This window comes from Hyperolius riggenbachi, chromosome 1 (assembly GCF_040937935.1).
Source record: "Hyperolius riggenbachi isolate aHypRig1 chromosome 1, aHypRig1.pri, whole genome shotgun sequence".
In the NCBI taxonomy this organism is placed as follows: domain Eukaryota; kingdom Metazoa; phylum Chordata; class Amphibia; order Anura; family Hyperoliidae; genus Hyperolius; species Hyperolius riggenbachi.
In genome coordinates this window covers 487,258,149-487,282,896 of record NC_090646.1, presented here as the reverse complement: position 1 = coordinate 487,282,896, position 24,748 = coordinate 487,258,149, and the positions used below count along the sequence as shown (strand labels likewise).

Here is a 24,748-nt window from a genome sequence, read left to right as displayed (position 1 = left end):
CAATATCCTACCAATTTGATCATTTAATCAAATCTGATGCTCCAACGTGCCAGCCCCCTGATCGATTTTGGGATGAAATCAGGCGATCATAACGGACAGAAGATTTCAGTCGATTGGCGGAGGGTCGGGAGCGGCAACAAATTGACGGCTCTGCATCAGACAGTGCAATGCAGTGGTTAGATATATTTTTAATAGACTCCATTCTGAAATCTGTTAAACATGCTTATGTTTGTGCAATGAGTGGAAGGATTCTATCAAATCTATACCTCTCTGACTAGTGTATAGCTATCTTAAAGCGGAACTGTAAATTCCCTGAAAACAAAATGTTTTACTTACCTTAAACAAAAAACTGGGGACACCGAGAGCCCAATATAGTGTAGTAAGGTTGGACTCGAAAAGTATATAGTGTATATACTCACAAAAGTGGGTTACCTCCTAGGTAACCACTGTACAGGGAGGTGAGGAGATTAGACCTGTCCTCACTCAGGATTAAAAGTCGCTCTCTGTAGATCAGGAAAAAAGAGATGGGGATCGACCCCTCCACCACGGGTGGATATTGGTAATATAAGAGTGAACAGAGGCGCCAGAAGGATAAAAGGTATTAAAAAGTTCAAAATTCCTCAGGAGGTGGTGGTGGACTCGCCTCCTTGAAGTAGACAAGATACTGTCAGCTTTTTAACAACAGGTTTATTTATATACTCCAGACAACCATGCAACGCGTTTCGCAGGTATGTTCCTGCTTCCTCAGGCAATAACAAATAGGAGTACACGCAGTACAGTCTCAAGGTCATGATAAACGCCTCTGAGGCGCTTATCGTGACCTTGAGACTGTACTGCGTGTACTCCTATTTGTTATGGCCTGAGGAAGCAGGAATATACCTGCGAAACGCGTTGCATGGTTGTCTGGAGTATATAAATAAACCTGTTAAAAAGCTGACAGTATCTTGTCTACTTCAAGGAGGCGAGTCCACCACCACCTCCTGAGGAATTTTATACTTTTTAGTACCTTTTATCCTGCTGGCGCCTCTGTTCACTCTTATGTTTCACTTACCTGGGGCTTCCCCAAGCCCCCAGCAGCCGTCCAGTCCCGCGCCGGTCCTGCACGACTTTCCGCTCTCCCGCAGCGGTGCAGCTTCGTTACCATCGACTTACAAGTCAATGGTAAGGGCCCGGGCTACACAAAGCTTTCTTGGCGTTCGAGTCCGCAATAGCATCCTGCACTATGCGCAGGAACGCGAACAAAGCTACGTGTGACACTGAAGTATAAAAAACAAACAAACACAGAACATTTATATCGCGCTTTTCTCCTGGCGGACTCAAAGCGCCAGAGCACCAGATATAATGATTTGTATGTGTAGTACAGCTAAGAAATAAAACATTAGGAACCGAGACATAAGTCTAATATTGTTTCCAGTACAGGAAGAGTTAAGAAACTCTAGTTATCTATGCAAAAGAGCCATTGAGCTCCATGACTTTTAAAGTCAAAGAGAGCTCTGTCTTCTAAAGCTTATTATCTCAAGTGTCTGGCACTGCATTGTTTTTTTTTCTGCAGAGAACAGTTCAAAAGTTCACGCTCTGTAAAATCATTTAGAATGTAGAGTAGTGTGTAAACTGCAAATATTAGAGAATGATGCAATGTTATAAAGAAAAAACTATATAACTGAAAATAAAAATATGAGAATATTTTCTTTGCTACTAATATTCTAGTAATTATCTGTACTACACAACCATTATATCATAATTTTTTTTTCCGCTTCAGTGTCTCTTTAAAGAGACACTGAAGCGAGAATAAATATCGTGTGCCCCTGCTAAAACGCCGCTATACCGCGGCTAAACGGGGGTCCCTTACCTCCCAAATCCCCTCCGTTCTTTGCGGGGATCTCTTCCGCATTCAGGCAGGGCTAATGGCCGCAGCCCTGCCTCACGCGCGTCTGTCAGCGCGTATCTCCGCCTCTCCCCCGCCCCTCTCAGTCTTCCTTCGCTGAGAGGGGCGGGGGAGAGGTGGCGATGCGCCGCTGATAGACGGAGCTGAGAGGCAGGGCTGCAGCCGTTAGCCCTGCCTCAAGAGCAGCAAAATCTATGACCAAGTTGGTCGTAGATTTTTCAGGGGGGGGGGGGTTGGGAGGTAAGGGACCCCCGTTCAGCCGCGGGATAGCGGCGTTTTAGCAGGGGCACACATGCCCCTGCTGAATATAAGCACTGAAGCGAGATTTATTCTCGCTTCAGTGTCTCTTTAAGTCTGTCCTTTGTCTTCAATTACTGTAGTTTAACATTAATACAGTGTTTATTATAAGTATACAGTGTGAAGTATGGTACTGTTTTTTAGCTAAGCCTATTTTCAACATTGACTTTTGAAGAACCCAACTACACTTTATTATTATTATTTAGTATTTATATACTGCCGACATTTTCCGCAGCGCTTACAGTGTATATTGTCTTGTCCCTAACTGTCCCTCAAAGGGGTTCACAATCTAATCCCTACCAGAGTCATATGTCTATGTATTTATCTTGTAGTGTATGTATCGTAGTCTAGGGCCAGTTTTGGGGGAAGCCAATTAACTTATCCGCATGTTTTTAGGATGTGGGAGGAAACTGGAGTGCCTGAATGAAACTCACGCAGACACAGGGAGAACATACAAACTCCTTGCAGATAGTGTCCTGGCTGGGATTTCAACTGGGGACCTAGTGCTGCAAGGTGAGAGTTCTAACCACTACTCCACTGAGCTACCCACTTATCTGGCATCAGCCAATCCCTATTGCTACAAGATAATGGGGAATTTACTGTAATTACTTCGAGGTATTTTTATTAATTTACAGTAAAATCGAAATAAATGAGAGAACGAATTATATTCCATAGAACAGACTTTTGGCAAAACAATTAGGGCTGATGGTTACTGAGCATATGTGGATTGCAACAGCTAAATAGTTTACTGTACAGATCACTGGGAACATTTTTAAAAAATTGTATGATGATGTTACAGGACACCACACAGCTTAGCAGCCTTTCAAAATGACAAATATACACTCTGTTGTAGGGTTATTTTTGTACTGATAGTAAATCATATATTTATTAGTTGTCCCTTTATTTACTTTCCTCTAGGGAGATTTCTACCTTAAATACTGAAATCCCTCCATCATATATTTGACCTCTTTTTGCAGAGTGCCCTAATAAAGAGGACCTGAACTCTTTCAAAGTACAAAATGAAAACAGAGAGAAATGCACCTTGTGTGGATTTAGAGAGTTTAGCCTGTCTAATGCTCCCTCATGTATGACTAATCAAAGTGTAATCTGACCTCTCAGTTGTGTCAGTTGGCTGCCTCAGCAGAGTAGCTAATTTGTAAACACAGGATGTTAACCCCATGTCTGCTTCCATGAAAGCAGGAAGTAGACACACTGCAGATTTATTGCAGAATTTGTATCAGCTGTAACAAAGTAATGTTTTTCTGTAAAAGTTATTATGCTGTTGCTAATCTTTTAGAGCAGAGAGGAAGTTCTGTGTTTAGGTCCACTTTAAATACTTGCCTAAAGAAACCTTGAGAATTACCCATGAGAAGATGGACTAGTCCAAAACCAGTTAATAAGAGATTTAGTACTGTATGTTTATAATACCTACTGTGAGTGGCAACTGCATTGGAAGTATAACATTTACAACGCCTTTGTAACGATCTTAAACGTTACCTCTGGTGGAAAGCAGCGCAGCTGCTTTCACACCTGATGTCACCTTTCTGGCCAAGCCATCCCGGGTGTCGCTTCCCGACTCAGCTGGGACAGGGATCTCTGTTACAGCAGCTTGGGTCCACACGCCTGCACATGGAGCAAAAGGACCTTTACATGGAGCTAAAGGACCTTTATGGGCAGAGGAGACAGATCAGCTGACTTTGTGGTCAGCTGACTTCCACCTGTCAATCTTCCTTGCAGGTTGGTTCAGCCCCTCGGGCGGGGCTGCTTGAATCTGCTGTCAGTATTTAAACCTGGAGTTGTTACTCTGTCTTCGTCTGTCGTTGTGTACACTTGTGTGTCAGTACTCAGACCGTAGTCAGATCCCAAAGTGTGCTAGAACCGGCCTGAGCCGGGGATCCACACTTAGCTAGATTATGTTGATAGTTTAAAGTACTAGTTTGATTGTGATTATCTGTTATGACCTGTTTTCCTGTCTGACCATTCTTCTGAAACTCTGATCTTGTACCTTGCTATTCTGATACTCTGTTGCCGAATCCCCGGCTCGCCTGTAGACTCCGCATCTGCACTCCTGATTCTGTACCTCGATATTTCTGATACCCTGTTGCTGAACCCTGCCTGTACTTTAGACTCCGCCTCTGCCTTCTGAATCTGTACTTTATCTGTCCGTGTGTTTACGACCTGGCTTGCACGACCGCGAGAACTGACCTTACTGTTAGAGGCAGTTCCCAGATCCGTTAGTGACACTACCTTTGGTGTCACTCACGCTCTGTCCTACCTGCGCTCAGCCTGACTCCTCCCTCGGGCAAGTCTAGGCCTTCGGAAGGAATCTGTACTTGCGCAGTACTCCTTGCTGCCCTGTACCTGCTCTTGAGGTGCAGCCCTCAAAACATTACAGTTGCACCAAACACTCGTTACTCAGGTGTCCAGAGGTTAGCTTATATATCTGATTATCGGTGATACTGCAGATCACCAATAATCGGGTATATTCTGCATTCTCGGTGATACTGCAGTTCACCGGTAATCAGACCCTCTCTGTGTTACACCGATCGTTATAGAACGCCAGACCTGTTAGTGACACCCTCTCTCTGGTGTCACTCACGTTCTGTCCTTCCCTCTCCCAGTCTGACTCCTCCCCGTGGAGAGTCCAGACTACGGAAGGAACGTGTTGCTAAGACTGCAGTAAGGTCTGAATCACCTGCTCCACAGATGACCATTAGAGCCGTGTTATTTGTATCTGTTATTTGTATCTCTAAGACCGCAGTAAGGTCTGAATCACCTGCTCCACAGGTGACCATTAGAGCCGTGTTATTTGTATCTCTAAGACTGCAGTAAGGTCTGAATCACATGCTCCACAGATGACCTTTAGAGCCGTGTTATTTGTATCTCTGAGACTTCAGTAAGGTCTGAATCACCTGCTCCACAGGTGACCGTTAGAACCGTATTTATCTGTCTGTACCTTCCAGCCCCACTAGGGGGCCTTGTGTCTAGTCTGTTCTGTTGGTGTCCTGAGTGTTCCTTACCAACTCCGGTGGTAAGGTCCTGTAAAACCATTAGAGTTACGGTGGCACCAGACACACACTTACGCTCTGCTCTCGTTCTTGCTATACTGGTAATATTGGTGATTCTGCGGATCACACATAATCGAGTATAGCGTCTGTATTTTTGGTGGTTCCGCAGATCACCAATAATCAGTCATCTGAGTAGTGGCATTAATCATCACAGCCTTACTCTGGAACAAATATTTGCATATATACATAATTGTTTTATTGTTATTATGTATTTTTATTTCTCAAAAAAGTTACAATTTAAAAAAAATACTGTTTTAAATGTCCTAGAGCTGAAAGCTGCGCTCAAAGCTTTTAAAGGACCACTATCGCGAAAAAAAAGTAAGCATTTAAAATCTGACAGAACCGACAGGTTTTGGGACAATCCATCTCCTCATAAGGTATTTCAAGGGTTTGCTTTGTTTTCAACAGCATTTCCTGAACAGCAGTTTAACTGCCAAAATAGCAAGATACCAGCCGGCCTCCCTAATCACTTGCACACTATTATGTCAGTTAGATTTTGCAACTGTTGTTCAGGAAATGCCATTGAAAACAAAGAAAGCCCTGAGAATCCCCCTTAAAAAGATGGACTGGCCCAAAACCTGTCATCTGTCACATTTTAACTGCCTACTTTTTTCGCGATAGTGGTCCTTTAAAGCTTCTTACCTCATCTAGAATGACATTTGTTCCTTCTCTACATGGACAACACATTTTCAGTAATGTACATAAAATAGCCAGGAGATAGTCACAGCCAGACAACATGAAACACCTCTGTCCTATCATGACCTTATGCTAGGTACACACTATGAGATTTACTGTCAGATCGATTATTTCCAACATGTCCAATATGATTTCCAATCATTTTCTGATCATTTTCTTATCGTTTTCTGACTGTTTTCCCTTCACTTCTATCAGATATATAGAATTCGCTGTTTTCAATGTGTTTATATTTCTATTGGGTTTCTATATAGAGCTCTTTCACATTATACAACGTGTGCAGGAGCCGTTTCCTGCATGCGTTGAATAGCCTGCGGCGTGTCATCGGGATGTTGTGGTGCGATGCTGATTAGCGGCGGTAGTAATGAATTAACCAGATGGGAAAACGCCGGATCCCGGCGGTTCAACGCTCCCAGGTGCATTGAACCGCAACTCACCAAAACGCAGCGTCAGGTGTGAAAGGTAAAATGAAAGTCTATGGACTTGGGCAACGCAAAGTTTCTTTTACACCGCAGAAAAAGGGCTCTAGTGTGAAAGAGCAATTGGCTGCAGTAGTCCACTTGGCTGCCTGGAGGATAAAGTGTAGCAGTGTATTTTCTGTTTTAAAATGCAGATCTGGATCTCCAAAAACAGTTTAATCCATGGGTTATGTGGCACAGGAATATCTTTCCTATGTCTTGGTCAATATCATTTCAGTATTGCTGCACAAGTTTGTAATGTCATGATATACTTTCCAAACAGAAATTTGCCTTCTTAACAGGAAGTATTTGTGATTATTCAGGTTGGAAGGAGCATTTGAGGATTCAAGCCATCCCTTTGTTGTCCGTGATAGCTAAATACACCTCCAGAACTGCTGAATGCAACAAGGTGTCTGCTTGTTCACCTCCTGAGCGTTACGCCGCTCAGGAGGTTTTGTTACATGTTGCCCGATTCCTAAATGATTGTCCTAAATGACTGAAAAGCTTATAGCTAGCACTAGGCTAGCTAGTAGAAGTCTCTGGCACCCCCGATCCCTGCCACTCCCCCGTTTATACATTACCCAGCCTGGATCCAGCGATCGGCGCAGCCTCCCCGGACAGCTCCAGTCTTCTCTATGGGGAGGATCGCACATGACGTCGGCGACATCATGACGTCATGCGCAAACCCAATCCTCCCCATAGAGAGAGCGGAGCTGTGCAGGGAGGCTGCGCCGATCGCTGGATCCAGGCTGGGTATTGTATAGACGGGGGAATGCAGGGGAATGCAGGAGAGTGCTCCATCCTCATACTGCTAGACCTTTCTGCAGCCTTTGATACAGTTGACCATGACATCTTGATAAACAGGCTACAGAAATACTGCGGCATTGATGGCATAGTTCTTCAGTGGTTCCAATCCTTCTTGAGTGGCAGAACCCACAAAGTGTCTATGGGGCCCTTCCTGTCCACCCCTGTATCACTTAAGTATGGGGTGCCCCAGGGCTCAATCCTCTCTCCCCTGCTTTTCACGATTTACATGTTACCGCTGGGAAAACTAATCCAAAAACATGGCCTGACATACCACTGCTATGCAGACGACACCCAACTATATCTTTCCTTCAAGCCTGGTGTGACAGACCCAACTTTAACTATAAACGCCTGCTTACGTGAACTACAGCAATGGATGAATGACAACTGGCTGAAACTAAATGCAGACAAAACTGAAGTCCTTCTGATAGGAGGGCAGAGCATGATAACAAAACAACTTAACTTGCAGTCTTCACCACTGGAAATAGGAGGCACGGATCTGCGCAGCTCTGATCATGTGCGTAGCCTGGGAGTTCTAATTGATTGGGATTTAAACTTCAGAACTCAAATCTCTGCTGTGGTGAAATCATCCTATTTTCACCTGAAGAACATTGCAAAAATCAAGCACCTCATTCCCCCAGAAGATCTGCCAACCTTAGTCCACGCCTTCATCACATCCCGACTGGACTACTGCAATGCTCTCTACACTGGCCTTCCAAAAAAGGACTTGTACCGACTACAGCTGATACAGAATACTGCTGCCAGACTGCTAACCAACCAACCCCGTCACTGCCACATAACGCCAGTCCTGCACTCCCTTCACTGGCTACCTATAGAATGGAGGGTCCTATTCAAGATCGGCCTACTGACATTTAAATCCCTGAATAATTTAGGCCCTGGATACATGAAAGATATGTTGCAGCTGCGTAGCAATCCCCGCATTCTCAGATCAACAGGTTCTAATAATCTAGTCATACCCAGAGTCCACTTGGAAACTTTTGGTCCCAGAGCCTTCTGTCATGCTGCCCCTACGTTTTGGAACTCCTTACCTCAACAGATCAGGACAGCTCCATCCCTGGACATGTTTAAATCCAGACTGAAAACCCACCTGTTTAGTTTGGCATTTGCAGAAATATAACTTTTGTTGTGTGAATACTTCATCCTACTAATTACTGAATCTGAGAGAGCCTAAGCGCTTTGAGTCCTATGGGAGAAAAGCGCTATATAAATGTTATTGTATTGTATTGTATTGTATTGTATTATCCATGGGTGCCAGACACATTTACTAGCAAACCTAGTGCTAGCAGAAAGTTTTTCTATTTTATTTCTGCATATTTATTCAATGTGGGCCACTCATGAGGACAGACGGCGGTATGCCAGACACAGTGTCGGACATACCGCTAAGGAGGTTAAAATGGTCTGAAACTCTGACATAACATTCAATAAAAATGTGTTTTCCTACTTTTTATTACTTATACAATTATCATATTTGCTTTTGTGCATAAGTAATATTGTCTGTTTACAAATTACAAGTTTCCAAAGTGTAGTTTATCTTGCCCTGAAACCTGCCATTGCATTTCATTCAAACTGCTTTTTATTATATACTAACATGTTCTAATTAGCTGTTCTGAGCTGTTTGTGTGCTTGAAGCACAGAGAGCTCCTTTTCACTTCTTACACTGTGTTTACACACGTATCAACATTGGAATGCAAACAAAGATACTGTTATCTCCAGTTTGGATGCAGATTTGAAGATGAATAGCAGGACAAAGTGCTTTGTTTAACCATTTCAGTGATCTTCTGCTAGAAAAAATCTGTGATAGTAGCTTTCATGCTGTGATGAATCTTTTAGAGCAAAGTAGAAATGCTGACTTTCAGACCACTTTAATATTACAGAGCCAACCTGTAACTCCAGTATATTTGCCAGATCTCCTATTTTCTGATATTCTCTAAAACAGTTCAGAGGCTTGGAATCATTTTATGCATTCTTATTTGTGTAGATGAGATTCTGCCTAGTGTGTTCCTACCCTTAGAGGCTCCCATCTAATCTGCCCCCTACAGCCACTTGCATTACATTTTGCTTAATTTTATTGCTGCGCATCAGGGAAGGCTGCCAATAAAATAGCTAAATAGGAACTAGAGGCAACTCTTCTGCAGTTTACATACTGAAGTAATTGCAGCATAAACATGTATAAGTAGAATAAAGTGTGCCTTTAAGCAATGTAAAGCTGAAAAATATGTCAGTTGAGGAATCAGACTGCTAAATAAAAAAAAATACAAATAACAGCAGAAATAAACTGTATGAAAAAAAAGATTTGATGTATTTAAGTGTACTGCATTTTTTTTTACATTATTACTTAATTTAGTGGTCAGAAATAGTGAAAATTACTACTCTGCTGGTCTACCATAGCTTAGGGGTGGATGCACGTGTGGATATTCTACTCCAGTAACCCCCTAAATCTTTAAAGACTCCACCCCACCCACCTGCCGTGCATGCCCACCACAAACCCCCATCGCACGCGTGCGCACACACACTCTCCCCGTCATTACACAGGCAGTGGTAATATGTGTGCACAGCTCTGTGTCCATGCTGTGTATATTACAATGGCCTTTTAGATATATAGATATTTTGGTTTCAGGTTCACAATAACTATGTAAGGACTGGTTTTGCAATCGCTTGTATTATAACGTCCAGTTAAGTGTGCTCAGAATCGTCTCATTCGTAGCTGAATTGAAGGGGAAACACAAACATTTGTAGCCTTGCTTCATTTTACTGGCAGTGACTAAGACAGACTTTACCATTTGATATTGAATGCATTCATCATCATCTTTTCCAGAAATGATACATTTATGTGCAAGGAGACTTATAAACATACTCTATACAGTAGCATGGTGAACAGATAGTACTAAGTGCTTTCATAAATCATACAAGCATTCTATCTACACCACTTTACTCTGACACTTATGTCCGCATACTATAGCATAGGTCTAGGAAACACTGGAGCTTGACAATTGTTTTTGTTCTTTTTCTCACTTTATTCTGTTTATGCTAGCTGTGAGCATGCAATGTAGGGATGTCATCGGGGTGCTGGGAAGATCCTAACCGAGGACCCTCATTATGCTGTCAGATGCTTTGTGACATTGATTCCTTTCTGCATCATTTTCTCTGTTTCTTGTTTCCCCATCACATAGCACCATTGTTTTGAACTCTATTTGTATAAATGGAGTTATGAATGGATTATTGTAATGGCCGCCATACTCTCCTTGTTAGACAGCTGGATGTGTTACCAAAACAACAGGCAGAGAGATATGTGCTTGTCTACTATAATTGACTGTGTGACTTGTTTGTGCTTGTCAGTGGCATGCATGTGATTACTATTACTATTACCCTGGCATGCATGTGATTACTATTACTATTACCCTGTATTTATAAAGTACCATAGATGCTTATCTTGGGAGAGGGAAGTCTCTGGATCCTGGAAAGGCTTCCCCTGTCCTCCACCAGGTAGATCCAGCATTGGGACACCCAACCTCATCTACAATGCACATGTGCAGTAGCAACAGGGCTGTGGAGTCAGAAGTGAAGGAGTCAGAGTAATTTTTAATACCTAGAGTCGGAGTTTGAGTTGGTGGTTTCATAAAACTGATGAGTCAGATGATTTTTGTACTAACACCACAGCCCTGGGAAGTATTAGACTAAGGAGTCGGAGCAATTTTGGGTACCTGGAGTCGGAGGTTTCATAAACTGAGGAGTCGGAGTTGGATTTTTGTACTGACTCCACAGCCCTGAGTAGCACGGGACCACTGGTTGAGCATCAAATTTCTGCCAGATGCGATTAGAACGATGGAACCTGCCAGTAATCCACTGGGAAAATTGATGAATGTTTAGCAACCTTTAGAGATCTACTGAGGATGATTTATTGAGCTAGGCGTGCTCTACTACACTGAAAATCAATCAGGAAATATTAATCATATGACCACCAGAAGGCTGGGGCGTTGACAACACTAACCTTGTATCACTTGGCGCAGTTTAAAGCTATCGCTCACTGTTAAAGTGTTAATAGAGCTTTATATTTTTTTTAAACAAAGCCAGGCTTTAATGTACGCAAAGGTGCTCACAATTACATACAAATAAGTGTCAGAGAAGTCACGAGAAGGGCTTGCAATCAGTACAGTTACAAAATAATGCAGTAACCAAAGTAGAGAATTTTGACTAGGATGTCACAGAAACTTACATACTGTATATATTGTCACAATCATATAACACTGCAAAGATTAAGGCAGTTGGGAGTCTTGCCCAAGGTCACCTTACAGAATAGGTGGTGGCTTACTGAACAGGAAGAGTCGAGTTTTAAACCCAGATACCGTGTGTCAGAGGCAGAGACCTTAACCAGTACATTATCAAGCTTTAAGTCTGTAAGAAGCCCATATCTGCTCTCAATCATCATAGGGCAATATAAGAGTGGACATGCACAACACCACAAGAGATGCAATTCGGTATGGAAGCTGTAGTGCAGTCAGCCAATATAGTACATTGGAGAAGTAGACAACACCTGAAATATGACTGGGTCTCGACCCTGATTTATGAAATTATAGGTTGATTTATTAGTAGCAAGGGCACTAGATAGCACAACGTTTCGGCACGCAGGCCCTTATCAAATGCATTCGATAAAGCATTTGATAAAGGGCTGAGTGCCGAAACGTCGTGCTATCTAGTGGCTGTGCTACTAATAAATCAAGCTATAATTGCATAAATCCAGGTTGAGACCCAGTCGTTTGTTCTTTTCACATTGGATTTTGACACCTGTCGCTGGGATCCAGGTGTTAACTGGTTGACTCCCTGGTTGAGAAAAGATTTGTGGTCTGAGCGATTGGGCAAATCGGTTTTTTTCTGTGAACACCTGAAATACGGTCATCTGCCATGGTGCATTTGGAGGGTGGGTAGTGATGAAATGTATGGCATGCTGCATTAGACAGGTATGGAACACAAGAAGTTCTGTAAAACAACATGTATTGGAGAGGTGGGCAAATACCAACATTTTTATAAATTTGTAAAATGCAATCTAGCTGATCTGCAATTGCAGCAAAAGTGCTGTATTTTAGTTTTTGTTTTTCAATTGCGTAAAAGTAGTCCTTTATGATTCATTACTTTCTGGATCTTTAGCTCTCTTCAGGTATTAGATCAGGGGTGTCAAACTCAAATACAAAGTGGGCCGAACACTGTACACTGCGATCTATTCGCGGGCGGGCCGAAACACACTGGGACCCAGTCGCAGGCCAACCTCAATTTCTACTGGCCACCTTCCTCCCTTATAAAGTTTTCTGGTGTCTAGTGGTCCTCCCTCCCCTATACAGTTCCCTGGTGTTTACTGCTTTCCCCCACCTCCCCATATGGCTTCCCTGTTGTTCTAGGGCAGTGGTGCTCAAAGTGGGTGCCACGGCGCCCTGGTGCGCCGCAGACACTTCCCAGGGGTGCCGCGCTCTGCCCTGCTGTGTGTGTTTTGTGACAGCGCTTTTTTGGGAGGAAACACGACCGCCATTTGCTGTGCTCTTGTACTCAGCTCACAGCGATGTGGGGTTCGGATTGGTCCACTGCTCTCTCCTGTGGGCGGATACAGTAGAGTGTATTGTATCCGCCCACAGGAGAGAGCAGCGGGCCAATCAGTGCCCCACATCTCTATGAGCTGGGGAAAGAACACAGCAATTGGCGTGAGGCTGTCACGCTCAGCTCCTTTCCCCATACAGATCATCCCTGGTAAGTCCTACTCCTCCTCACCTTTTCACCCCATTTTTTTCCACTTCAACACCCTTCACATTTATCTCCAGAGGTATTCTTCTTTCACGCTATCTCCAGCACGGAGACGATTTCACTATTTGGCATCCCCTGCATCCCCTTAGCACAATCTTTTACTTATTCACTTTCTCTGTGTCCTGCTCAATTTACACAATTTCTGGGTCCTGTTTATTACTTTGGTCATCACTTTGGACAAATTGTGGGATATTTCATGTACACTATTAGTGCAATATTAGCATTTTTTACCTCTTAAAGTTTTTTGAATATAATTATTTATACTTTGGCATATATGTCCTCTGTTTGCATTACCAGTGGAATAGATTTGTCTTAGGGATATTTTACCAGCATTATTCATATGTAATTTATTATTGGAGCGTGACACTGGCTTATTTGGTGTTTTAATTGTTTTTAGTTGTATGTCACTTTTTGTTATGAATAAAGACGTATTTTCTAATGCGGGGGAGCAACGGTAGATTGACAGCCCATAGGGGTGCCTCGTAAAAATGTCTAAATCGCCAAGGGTGCCTTCACCCGGAAAAGTTTGAGAACCACTGCTCTAGGGCTTTACCTCCAATAAAGCTTCCCTGGTGGTCTAGAGTGGGCCATACACAATGCAAAATGGGGAAACCACTTAATGGCCAAATTGAATGGCTTCGAGGGCCAAATTTGGCCCACGGGCCGGAGTTTGACATGTATGTATTAAATGGACTTTGCCGATTATTCACAGTTGAATGACATAATCATTGTTTGTTTGTACAAGCATCTCCTAGCATCCACCAACAACATTGCTCCAGCAATTAGCAATTGGCTAGGTTGGAATTTTTCAGGTTGACCCTGTTGTTCTGATCATGTTTGAGGGCAGACAGAAGGGAAGGAAGAGTCTCTGTGCTGATATATTGTTGAGAAAGTGCTTGTTTTGATGGCATTGTTGAAATAATCTATGCAGAATACATTTTGACAATTTAAAGCGCTCATCTCTCTTTTGTCTATTTTATATTCAGGACTTCCTGCGCTGTGTTTCAGCTGCCCTTATTTTTCTAGTAGTGTCAATTGTTGCTGCAGCACGAAGTTCTGGGGAAGGAGGAGCCATTACAGCAGCTGTAAGTGCCTTATATTCTCAAGCTTTCTCTTTCATTCTTTATTTACAGCATCCCCCCCCCCACACACACACACACACACCTGAAAAGGACCTGTGCACACTAGCATAGTCCCCTCCACTTAGTTTTATCCCTACAACAGAGATTGTGTGGCCTCTGAAATGGAGGGGTGATATAGCCCGCTGTCCCCTGCCTTCAATGTCATCTCTGTCTCCACCATTGATGGGCATGAGGACACAAAGTCTGCATGCCTGGTTGGGTACTCACTCATAGGAATGAGGGATTACGATGTGATCCAATGGGCTCAATTCTGGTAGCGTTTAGTAAATAATTATCTCATGGAATTGGGTTTACCTCATGAGGAAAATAAACTTTTGAATTCTGGTAGTTTAAGTAAAGTTTTACATCATGTAATTTCATGAGGTAATTCATGTGGTAATTTTCGACTAAAAATGTGTGGTATTTAGAAGTGAAATACCTCACAATTCTGAAGAGAAATAAGGTGCGTGTTTGCATGTCTTTTACCTCACATAATTAGACCTACCTCTACCACATGATAAATGTAGTTCTGTAACAGAATTGTGATATCTGTCACACAACATGGAGCGCCTTTTCAGCATGTTCTGTGTTCAGGACCCACATAGTTTGCTGAAACAAGTAAAAGTGATCTGACCAACGAATCCCCCCCCCCCCCCCCAAAGCTTCTATTTTGTTTTAAAAAAGAAAAAGTGCTCCAAACCCGGTACAATCCTTCATCTGCCGCCCCCCCCTCTACATTGCCATTCCCCGACCCCTGGTTGGAAAAAAAAAGTAAAAATGCTCCAACCCACAGCCTCTATTTTAAAAAAAAATTAAGTAAAACTGCGGCAAACACCGATCCCCCCCCCCCCTCCTCCTCTGGTTAAAAGTGCTCTGAGCCCCCCCCCCCCCCCAGCAGCCTCTAAAAGTAAAAATGCTGTAGTCCCCCCTCCCCCCAGCCTCTAAAAGTGCTCCTACCCCCCCCCCCCCCCCCCCCGCTCCCCCAGCCTCTAAAGGTAAATGAGCTGGATTTTTTTTTATTTTTTTTTATAACGGATGTCTATAAATGTACTTTTCATAGGTTGCTACATAATCAAATACACCTTACCTCCTCAAAAATAAAAAAATCTTCCCAAGACTATCCTAACTTATGGAAGAGGCTTAACACTGAAATACCTCATGTTTTACCTCATGTTTTACCTCATGTTCGGAAATGGAGAAAAATCTTTCAGAATTGATAAAAGAAGAGGAAAATACCTCATGAGGTATTTTACCTACAAAAAAATATTTACCTCACATAGCTACCAGAATTGAGCCCAATGTCCCCATTTTAGAGCAATCAGTTAAACACCCCTCCTATGAATAACATGTATTGAAGTTTCATAAGCCCCCATAGACATTGGCCCATTGAGTAAACTTTAAAGAGTCAAATAATCACATAGGGGGTTGTTATATTTTAGTCTGAAGTCTTCGGGGTCCTTCTCTGGATGCAAAGACTACTCTTCTCTTTATAAACTCAGCTATTTTTCTTTGCCGCATGGCTCAGTCTGGAATTAGAAGAGGAACATGCAGCAAGCTGATAGTTGAGCAGAAGAGCTGGATGGACTTCCACCTTCTAGCATCAGGAAGACTGCAAGCAACATGGAGAGAATATCAATAGTGATGGAAAAGCCCAGTGCTAAATAAAGCTAAAGATCCTGCATGCTCACAGCTGAACAATAGTCACAATACCTGCTACCGTGATATCCATAATGTGAACAGTTTACTCACGGCCGGCAGGAATACTCAGTGAGGAGCCTCGATAAATCTGGATCAGCGCGAAAAAGACCACGCGTGTGAGGAAAGTTCGCCACTGCCTGTTAGTTCCAAACACGGCAACAAGATATGAAGTCAGTCCCTCTGTGCTCTGCGCTGCGTTCCAAGGGCCGTCGGCTAGAGCTTCCTGGACGCGAGGGCGAGAGAATACAAGAACCAATAGTTTGTACTGCGTCCACAGTTGAAAGACTGCGCAATACACATGTACACTTACTGGAAAGCTTCTTGTTTAATAGCACATCAAAGTTAATACAAAAAGCCCTGAGCAGCTTGTCTTAAACGTGCGCCGCCTCCTACATTTTGTGCAACATGGAGAGAAGCCTTCTGTCAACAGCACAAGAACTACAGGATACTGCAATCAAGCTGGGGGTCCCAGAGAAGAACCTAAAAGACTTCAGATTAAAATATTACGACCCTGAGTGTTGTATAATTACTTTAACACACTGGCCCAATCTATAGGGGGTCTCATGAGACTCCTATGCGCATTAGTTGGAATGACTGGTGCTTAATTGGTCATTGTGAATGTAGGAACATTCCATAAACTGTAATTCCTATAAATGGGCACCCACCAAGCATGGGGATTTGTGTACTTGTATTTGTGTATGTGCTACCTTCTGAAGAGACTCTATGAAGCACAGGGATTTGTCTATAGAGCCCCATACCAACTAGTGGTGGAGATGACACATTCCAAGCTGTGTGGAGGATATTTTTAACAATTTCAATTATTGGCAAGGAGAGGTCTATTTTACATAATAACTGCACGGGGCTGCTGTGCATTATCACAGTTTGCACGTCTTACAATAATACTAAAAGGAAACCTTTAAAAAAAAAAAGGTTAAATCACCTGGGGCTTCTACCGGTCCCCTGCAAACATCCTGTGCTTGGGGCAAAATGATCCTCCCGTCCCTCACTGTGGCTCAGTTTCGTTTTGTGAGTTGGTGGGCCACTGTGCCTGCACGGCCCTGGCCGCACACGTCCTCGCTTGCGTCGCCGAGAGAAAGCCTCGTACTAAGCCTGTGCAGGATGCTCCCGGCGACACGAGCAAGGATGCGTGTGGCTAGGGCCACATAGGGGCAGTGCCCATTGACTTGTAAGAAACAGAGCATTAGAGAGTGCTTCAGTTTGTTAAACTACCTGTCCTTGCACCATCTTGCATCCTCTAGTGTCCCATGCAGCTATTGTACTGGCCGCTGAAGCTCCAGGCTCACTACACTGCCGTCACATCACAGTGAGCCTGGAGCTCTAGTGGATATGCCTGCCTAGTGCTAACTTTTTGTTTTATGTACATGAGGGTAGTTTTTAAACATAGATTTACCTTTAAATACAGAATAAGGTAAGGAGACTCCGGGAAATACCTTTTTAGTATTACGGCCCCTGTCCAATTAACTTTAAGAGGTAGATAAAGGAGTACTATCAAACTTATTTGGGATATTTTTTCCTGTTGGGGACATAAAATATGTTTGATTGCTAAGTTGTGAAAACACCTCCTGTGAGAAAACCAGGACTGTGGAGTAGGAGGAGTCTGAACATTTTTGGGTACCTGGAGTCGGAGGTTTCATAAACTGAGAAGTCAGAGTCAGATGATTTTTGTACCAACTCCACATCCCTGGAGAAAACTCAGGAGAAAATTATTATTATTTAGGATTTATATAGCGACGACATGTTACGCATCGCTGTACAGAGTTTATACCGTATATAAACGCTTATAAGACGACTTTTTAACCCTTAAAAATCTTCTGAAAAATCGGGGGTCGTCTTATACTCCGGGTGTCATTTGTCAGGCCTGGTCCGGGTGTCAGTGTCGGGTGTCAGGCAGAGTTGTAAATACCTCATCCTGCCATCATCTGGTGAAAAGATAGATAGATCGTGCTCTTGTTTAAAATAACTTCTTGTAATCGCTTCTGGCGATGCAGAGCAGCAGTGTAGCTTCCGGCATCACCTGACTGGTGAATTGTGCACCCCACAATACAGCTCTGCGTGACCGTAATCAGTGGAGCGCACACGTCACCAGGCAGGTGACGCCGGAAGCTGCACTGCTAGTCATGTGATCGGCTGCTCGCCAGGAGCGATTTTTGCCGCGATGTTGCTATGCAGAGCATTGCATAGTAAAATCGCGATCGCAATCGCCGGGAAATCGGCGGGAAATTTTGTACTTTGCTGAGTCGCAATCGCTAGCGCTTAGTGCGAACGCTAGTAATTGCTAGTGGAAAAGGGCCCTAACGGTCCCTCAGAGGGGCTCACAGTCTAATCCCTACCATAGTCATATGTCCATCGTAATCTAGGGACAATTTAGGGGGAAGCCAATTAACTTATCTCTATGTTTTCGGGATGTAGGAGGAAACCCGCGCAGACACGGGGAGAACATACAAACTCTGCACAGATAGTGCCCTAGCTGAGAATCCAACCGAGGACCAGGCAAGAGCGCTATCCACTACACCACCATGCTGCCCACGTTGCATTTAAAGTGAACCCGAGGTGGGTTCTAAGAATCCTATTAGCACACAGAGGCTGGGTCTGCATATAATGCCCAGCCTCTGTTGCTATACTGTTTCCCTCCAGGCCCCCCCTGCACTTTTCTGTCCCCCATAATTCACACAGCCGTGCTAGCGACACACAGTGTGTCGATAGCCGGCTGTTTACATTTGCACTGTCACTCTCGTCACTCCCCCGCCTCCTCTATGTCGCTGCTCCCTGCCTTCGTCCCTTCCCTCCAATCAGCCAGGAGGGAAGGGACGCAGGCGGGGAGCGGTGACATAGAGGAGGCGGAGAAGCAGAGAGAGTGACAGTGGAGATGTAAACAGCCGGCTAGCGATGTCGCTAGCACGGCTGTGTGATTTATGGGGGACAGCAGAACGCAGGGGGGGCCTGGGGGGAGACAGTATAGCAACAGAGGCTGGGCATTATATGCAGACCCAGCCTCTGTGTGCTAATAGGATTCTTAGAACCCACCTCGGGTTCTCTTTAAAGAGGAGCTGTTAGGTATAAGGTCTCAGAGAAAATAAACACATATATCAGTAGCTAAATATAGGCTGTACTTACATTACATATGCATTTCACTGTCCACGTTTGGATTTCACAGAAGTTTTATATAGTATTTGCAGAGAATGATGCTCCTGACAGCTTATGGCAGGTTCCATGTTTGTCTGTCTCCTATGAAGCCAAATGTGTCGTCATGTCCTGCCTGCTTCCTGATCACAGAAAAGCTCGTACTGAATAACACTAGTGTGCAGTGAATATTAATTAGCCATGTGGCTAGGAACAATAGCGGACTCCTGCAGTGTACTCTGCCAGGAGATTTATCAGTGCTGTGCGCTGGACTGAGTTACATGCTATTGTTACTTGACCCTGTAACTTCTCATTAGCAGCCGAGGGGAGGGCCCAAGAATGCTTTGCAGTATGGTATGCGGCTTGCGTCTGCTTGGGAATAACAGCTTTGCTGATAAGCACACATCAAATGTAAGAGAGATTTTTATCTTCACTAATGCCTTTTTGGCTTCCTTCTAAACTGTTTAACACTGGAGAATAGAGGTTTAAATTAGCTTTTGTAGCCTGACAGTTACTCTTTAAATACAATACACAGCACTGGTGGAGAAAAGTTAGTGAATGGATGGAGATCAAGGTCTATAGGGCCTGATGCACAAAGCAATGGTAAATTTGCTGTGCGCTGGTAGTAATGCCAGGGGAACAGTGTGCATTACACTATTAAGGCAGCCCTATGGTAAAGTGTGGCATAGTATTGCGAGCCGTTTCCCTGGCGTTAGTACCAGTAAAATAAAATTTACCGCTGCTTTGTGCATCAGACCTATAGATACAATTGCTTATTTATTTTATTTTTTTAAGGCTTTGCTTTAAAAGATTATTTACCTTTTTTTAAATATCTTTGGGACCATAACTGATGTCCAGTTTGGCAGCTACTCCATTCCCTGAATTCATTTCTTTGTATCATTTATCCCTGTGTTTTATTTCACTAGTCCATTAGATAAAATGGATGAACCTGACACTGTCACTGTTTAATAATAAAGGCATCATTCCGATACAGTCCCTCGCAGACAGTGACTGCCTTTTGTTTTATTATTGTTTTGTCAATACTCCCCCAATTCCTGCCATTATTGCTTTTCAGTGTGGAGGCAGAATTAAGAAGAATATAGCAGAGTTAAACAAAGTGCTGGAGAAGCGTTACAGTAATGAAAGCTGTAAACTCATTTCTCTAATAACAGAAAACTGTTTAGACTTTAGCTGGGGACACGCCAGATTGTTGTTGGTTGTACAAAGCATGATCCATCAACTGTCAAGAATATGTGTATGTTTATTCCTATGGAGAAGGGAGGGGAAAGATTGACAGTACTGTTGCAAACAGTATCTTATTAAAGAAAACCTGAACTGAAAATTAAAAGTCAAAATAAACGTACACAAGTAATACTTACCTCCCGTGTAGTCTACTCCGCAATCTTTCTCCTTTCCCGCGTCCTGTTTGTCCACTGTGAACAAGAAAATTCTCCATCCTCCATTTTGAAAATGACCATTACCCCATAACAGCTTTCTGGTCAGCACACTGTTAAACTGTAACATTGCCCACTTGAGCCATAGGGAAACATAGACCTTACTTGGCACATCAGTCGTCCTCTCAGCTATAACTGACAGCAACTGATAAATAACTGACAGCAACTGATATACTTCAGTTCTGACAAAATGTTGTCAGAACTGGAAGGGATCACTGTAAGAAGAAAATGGTGAGCTTCTGAGAGGAACTGATGGCAAGGTAACTATGTAATGTTCATTTGAAGTTACCTCATGTGTTTATTTTAAATATTTTTACTCAGTACAGGTTCCCTTTAAAGCGGATCCGAGATGAAAAACTAACTATAACAAGTAACTTGTCTATATATCTTATCTAAAGTTTAGATGGTTTACACAGCAAAGCTTGCTGCAAACAGTTTTAATAAAATATGATTATTTATTCCTGTGATACAATGACAGCAGCCATGTTGTTTGTAAACATTACACAGAGGCAGGCTTATCTGTATCTTGAGCCATCAGCCTAATCCCCTCTCCTCCCCTCTGCCTCTGAAATCAATGGCTAGTAACACCTCCTGCCCAGACTGAGCTCCCATGAGCCCTTGCTACTGCCAAGGCTCTCTGAACCTATGGGCAGGGCTTATTTAGTTTATAGGGAATTAGAGTATTAAAACAAAAACAAAAAAGTATTTGGCTTGAGGAATGCCCTATAAACAATAGGAAAGGGACACAATTATGCAATGTGTAAAAGTTCACCTCGGATCCACTTTAAAGCCCAAAGCAGAGATGGCAGAGGAAAGACAAAACTAAAGGCTCATATACATGCTTGACTAATGTCGGCTGAAGAGGCTGATCATGACGGCCTCAGCCGATAATATACATGTGTACGGCAGACCCCGACCCCAACCGACGAGTGAACCACGAGGCAGGTCAACTCGCCTGACACTTAACTTTTTTTAACACGCCGCTCTGCCACCCACCATGTAACGTCATGAACATAACGTTCTTTCGTCCCTCCACCCCCCCACATAGCAACAGTATGCGTCGTTAGCTACACAGCTGGTATGCGTCTGTACTGGCCGGCCGGTACAGTGATGTCGCCAAAGAGGATCAGGTCCCAATCCCAGATGGGCGACACAAGACAAAGGTGTTTGTTTACACATTTTAACACAGACTGCATGATTGTCCATTTCAACAACTATCTAATGCAACAGTAGTGTACACATAAACATGAAATAACACCTGATTGGGGAAAGATCCAGAGACAATCTCACATCAAAGGGGGCTGTCTGTACCTACAGACAACCCACTACAGACAGCCCACTGCAGTAGGGAGAGTAGAGTAGATTGTTGTCGTTCTCCCTCCTGAGATAAGCAAGTATGAGTATTGTCTGATACCATCTTCTGGATTCATACCATAAATATGTACACTCTACTAACTGAGCTATGTAACAGCCGAGTGTGGCTGACTGTGAAAGCAAGAGCTTTGAAGCAATCCTGGAGTGAGAGGAATACGAGGCTGACATATTAATTGTAAATTGCCTGACTGTCCTACTGATCATCTGCCTCTAATGGCACCCATACATCTATGACTTGGCTGCTGATCAACCATCCGATTCAATAATTGTTATCAATTCGGTATTAAAATTGGTGCCACTAAGTACATGCCTGATCGATGATGGGACCAATTTTGGGTCGAGCATATTGATTGGATGTGCTGCAAGATGTCGGGCCGTTGTGGTCAACAGTGAGCGATATTGGTATGTGTGACGAATGCAACTGTGCCCTGTGCACTATACTTTACTGGTCTGTGTCCACCACTGGCTCTGGGCTCTGTCGCAATCCGCATACACGTGCCCCATGTGGTTGCCTGAGTAACATGGGCATGATGTCACACATGTGCCCACATATACGCCTGCAGCCACATGGGGCACGTGTATGTGGATTGCAGCGGAGCCTGGAGCCAGCGGCGGACGTGAACCGGTAAAGTATAGTGTATTCGGGCCCCGGTGGGGCACATTTAGCATTAGGGGGGACAGCATTGGGCCGGCGAGGCGGTGGATGCAACTCGATTTCAGCATGATCAGGAATCGGCCTGCGTTGTATGGGCAGGCAACAGATCTCTCTCTGATCACATTCGATCAGTGAGAGATCTGTCTCTTGATCAATTTGCCCATACATCCTCTTATGTATGGGCACCTTTAGCCGTAGCCCCTGAACAAGCTTGCAGATCTTGGGCTTGATTCACTAAAGGGTGCTAAGTGTTAGCACGCCAGTGAAAAGCCCCCTAGCACGTGCAAAGTGCCTTTGCATGCGCTAATATGCGCGCAAAAATTTGCTTGTGCAAAAGTTTGCGTGCGCAAAAGTTTGCATGCGGAAAGTTTAAGCGCTGCATGGTGCACGTGAAACGTTGCACCCGTGTGCACGAAACGTTGCACCGTCCACGTGCAACATAGCCTGATACGCGTACTTTGCACGCGGATGGTGTGACGTTTCGCGCCCACTGGTGCGACGTTTCAGGCGCACCAAATAGCGCGCAATCAGTAACAGCTTTGCCCCGGGCAAATTACTTAGCACCCTAGTTTGCACGTGCAAAGCTTTTAGGCGTGCTAACTGTGTTAGCATCCTTTAGTGAATCAAGCCCCGGGTGTTTCTGACAAAAATCTGGCAAGATTAGCTGCATGCTTGTTTCAGATTTGTGATTTAAGCCCCCTCTAAACCATTCAATTCCAGGCACGATCGACCGAATTCGATTGGATCAAATTTGAGTTTATCGATTAAATCCGACACGTCCGATCGGGATTCGATCAATCGTTTGATCGATTTTGCCTAGTTTTCAATGCAAATCAATCACACAATCGATCGAATCCCGATCAAATCCCGATCAGACGAATTTGAACGATCGCGCCTGCAATTTAATGGTGTAGAGGGGGCTTTAGACACTACTGCAGCCAAGTAGATTAACAGGACAGCCACGCAAATTATATTGTTAAAAAGGAAATAAGTATGGCAGCTTCCATATGCCTCTCGCTTTAGGGCCCCTTTAAGGTAGCTGGATCATATCTGTGAATCCTATTGTCTTTGTAGATATGTTGCCTGCTAAGCACGAAAACTGTTTTTTGAAAGACAGCTTTAACTGACCTCTTTATAAACTGGAAATGGTTGTAGCAAAAATGAATTGTTTTTTCAATATGCTGATAATACTTGAAATCTTTATTGTTTGTCACTTATCACACCTCTGACCCCGGCCCTGTCTTTTTACAGCTATTTGGCTTCCTATTGGTTGGTGTGTTCTCATATGATGCTTACACCATTTACAAGACAGAGATCATCGACAGGGCAGCTGAGGGAAGAGAGGGTAAGTACTCAGACTCACTTGTTTAGTGTGTGTCATTAAAGTGTGTCATACTTTAGAGACTATTATCACTAGTGCCGAATTTGGCACAAATCTGCAGCATTTCTCTGTTGACGAGAGGCTCCCCGCAGACATAGGCTTGCAGTCCAGATCGTACTGAGGTGCACGGCTTAGGGATTCGTGTGGCGGACAAATACTGCATAAATTGGAAACGGCCATGGCTCCTACTGGAAACCGGTACAAAGTCTTCTGGCTGTAATGCTGATTATCTGACTAATGCATTGTGAGTCACTCACTTGGAATAAGTATTGAAAACAAGAGAGTCAGACAACAACTGAAACACCTAATCTGTGTATTTGATCTAGATGAGTATTTAAAAGGTATCATAGCCCAAGGATCAGCATTGCCTCCAGAAAAGTGACATTTTTTAGATGGAAATGGTGATAGCAGCCCACATAGCTCCTAATGACTAGCAGATCCTACGGGAAACCTGTAGCGAGAAGAATGTGGCAACAGCCATTTTTATACCTATTTTCTTTTTTAACTGCCCCTTGCCTGGCTGATCTTCTTGGCTTCTAATGTGTTCTGAGTCACTCACCTAGAAGGAAACTGTACATCAGGTAATTCCAATGGCTGCAAGCTTGCGGCAGGTGTGATTTAAAGAGAACCAGAGATGAAGTACCCTCATGTATTTTACCTTATAAATCAGTGGGAACATGACAGTAAACACCTAATCTGCTCTTTGTTTCTTTGTTCTCTGTTTAATCTGACTGTTATCACCTCTGATAAGAATCCCCGACTGAGCACTCAGGCTGCTCAGTCTAGCTTTGCTATGGAAAGATTATAGCTGAGTCTGTCTTCTGTGGTGTCTTTTCAAGCCCAAGCCTGCCCCCTTGTGGCTCTGCTATAATGACTCAGCAATAATCATTCCCAGCAAAGCCAGATTGAAT

At 43.6% G+C, this 24,748-nt stretch overlaps 1 protein-coding gene across 3 annotated transcripts in view; it reads left to right on the top strand.

Moving 5' to 3' along the window:
* CMTM5 (CKLF like MARVEL transmembrane domain containing 5) overlaps nucleotides 1–24,748 on the top strand; it is a 43,807-nt gene that overhangs the window by 13,146 nt on the left and 5,913 nt on the right. For 2 of the 3 annotated variants that reach the window (XM_068242300.1, XM_068242312.1), the window contains exons 3-4: nucleotides 14,000–14,098; nucleotides 15,660–16,002. In XM_068242300.1, coding sequence (XP_068098401.1) covers nucleotides 14,000–14,098; nucleotides 15,660–15,773 — 213 coding nt within the window. In that variant the 3' untranslated portion in view covers nucleotides 15,774–16,002. Of the gene's footprint in view, nucleotides 1–13,999; nucleotides 14,099–15,659; nucleotides 16,003–23,707; nucleotides 23,802–24,748 lie in introns of those variants that run through there. The other variant, XM_068242307.1, reaches the window with a different exon arrangement.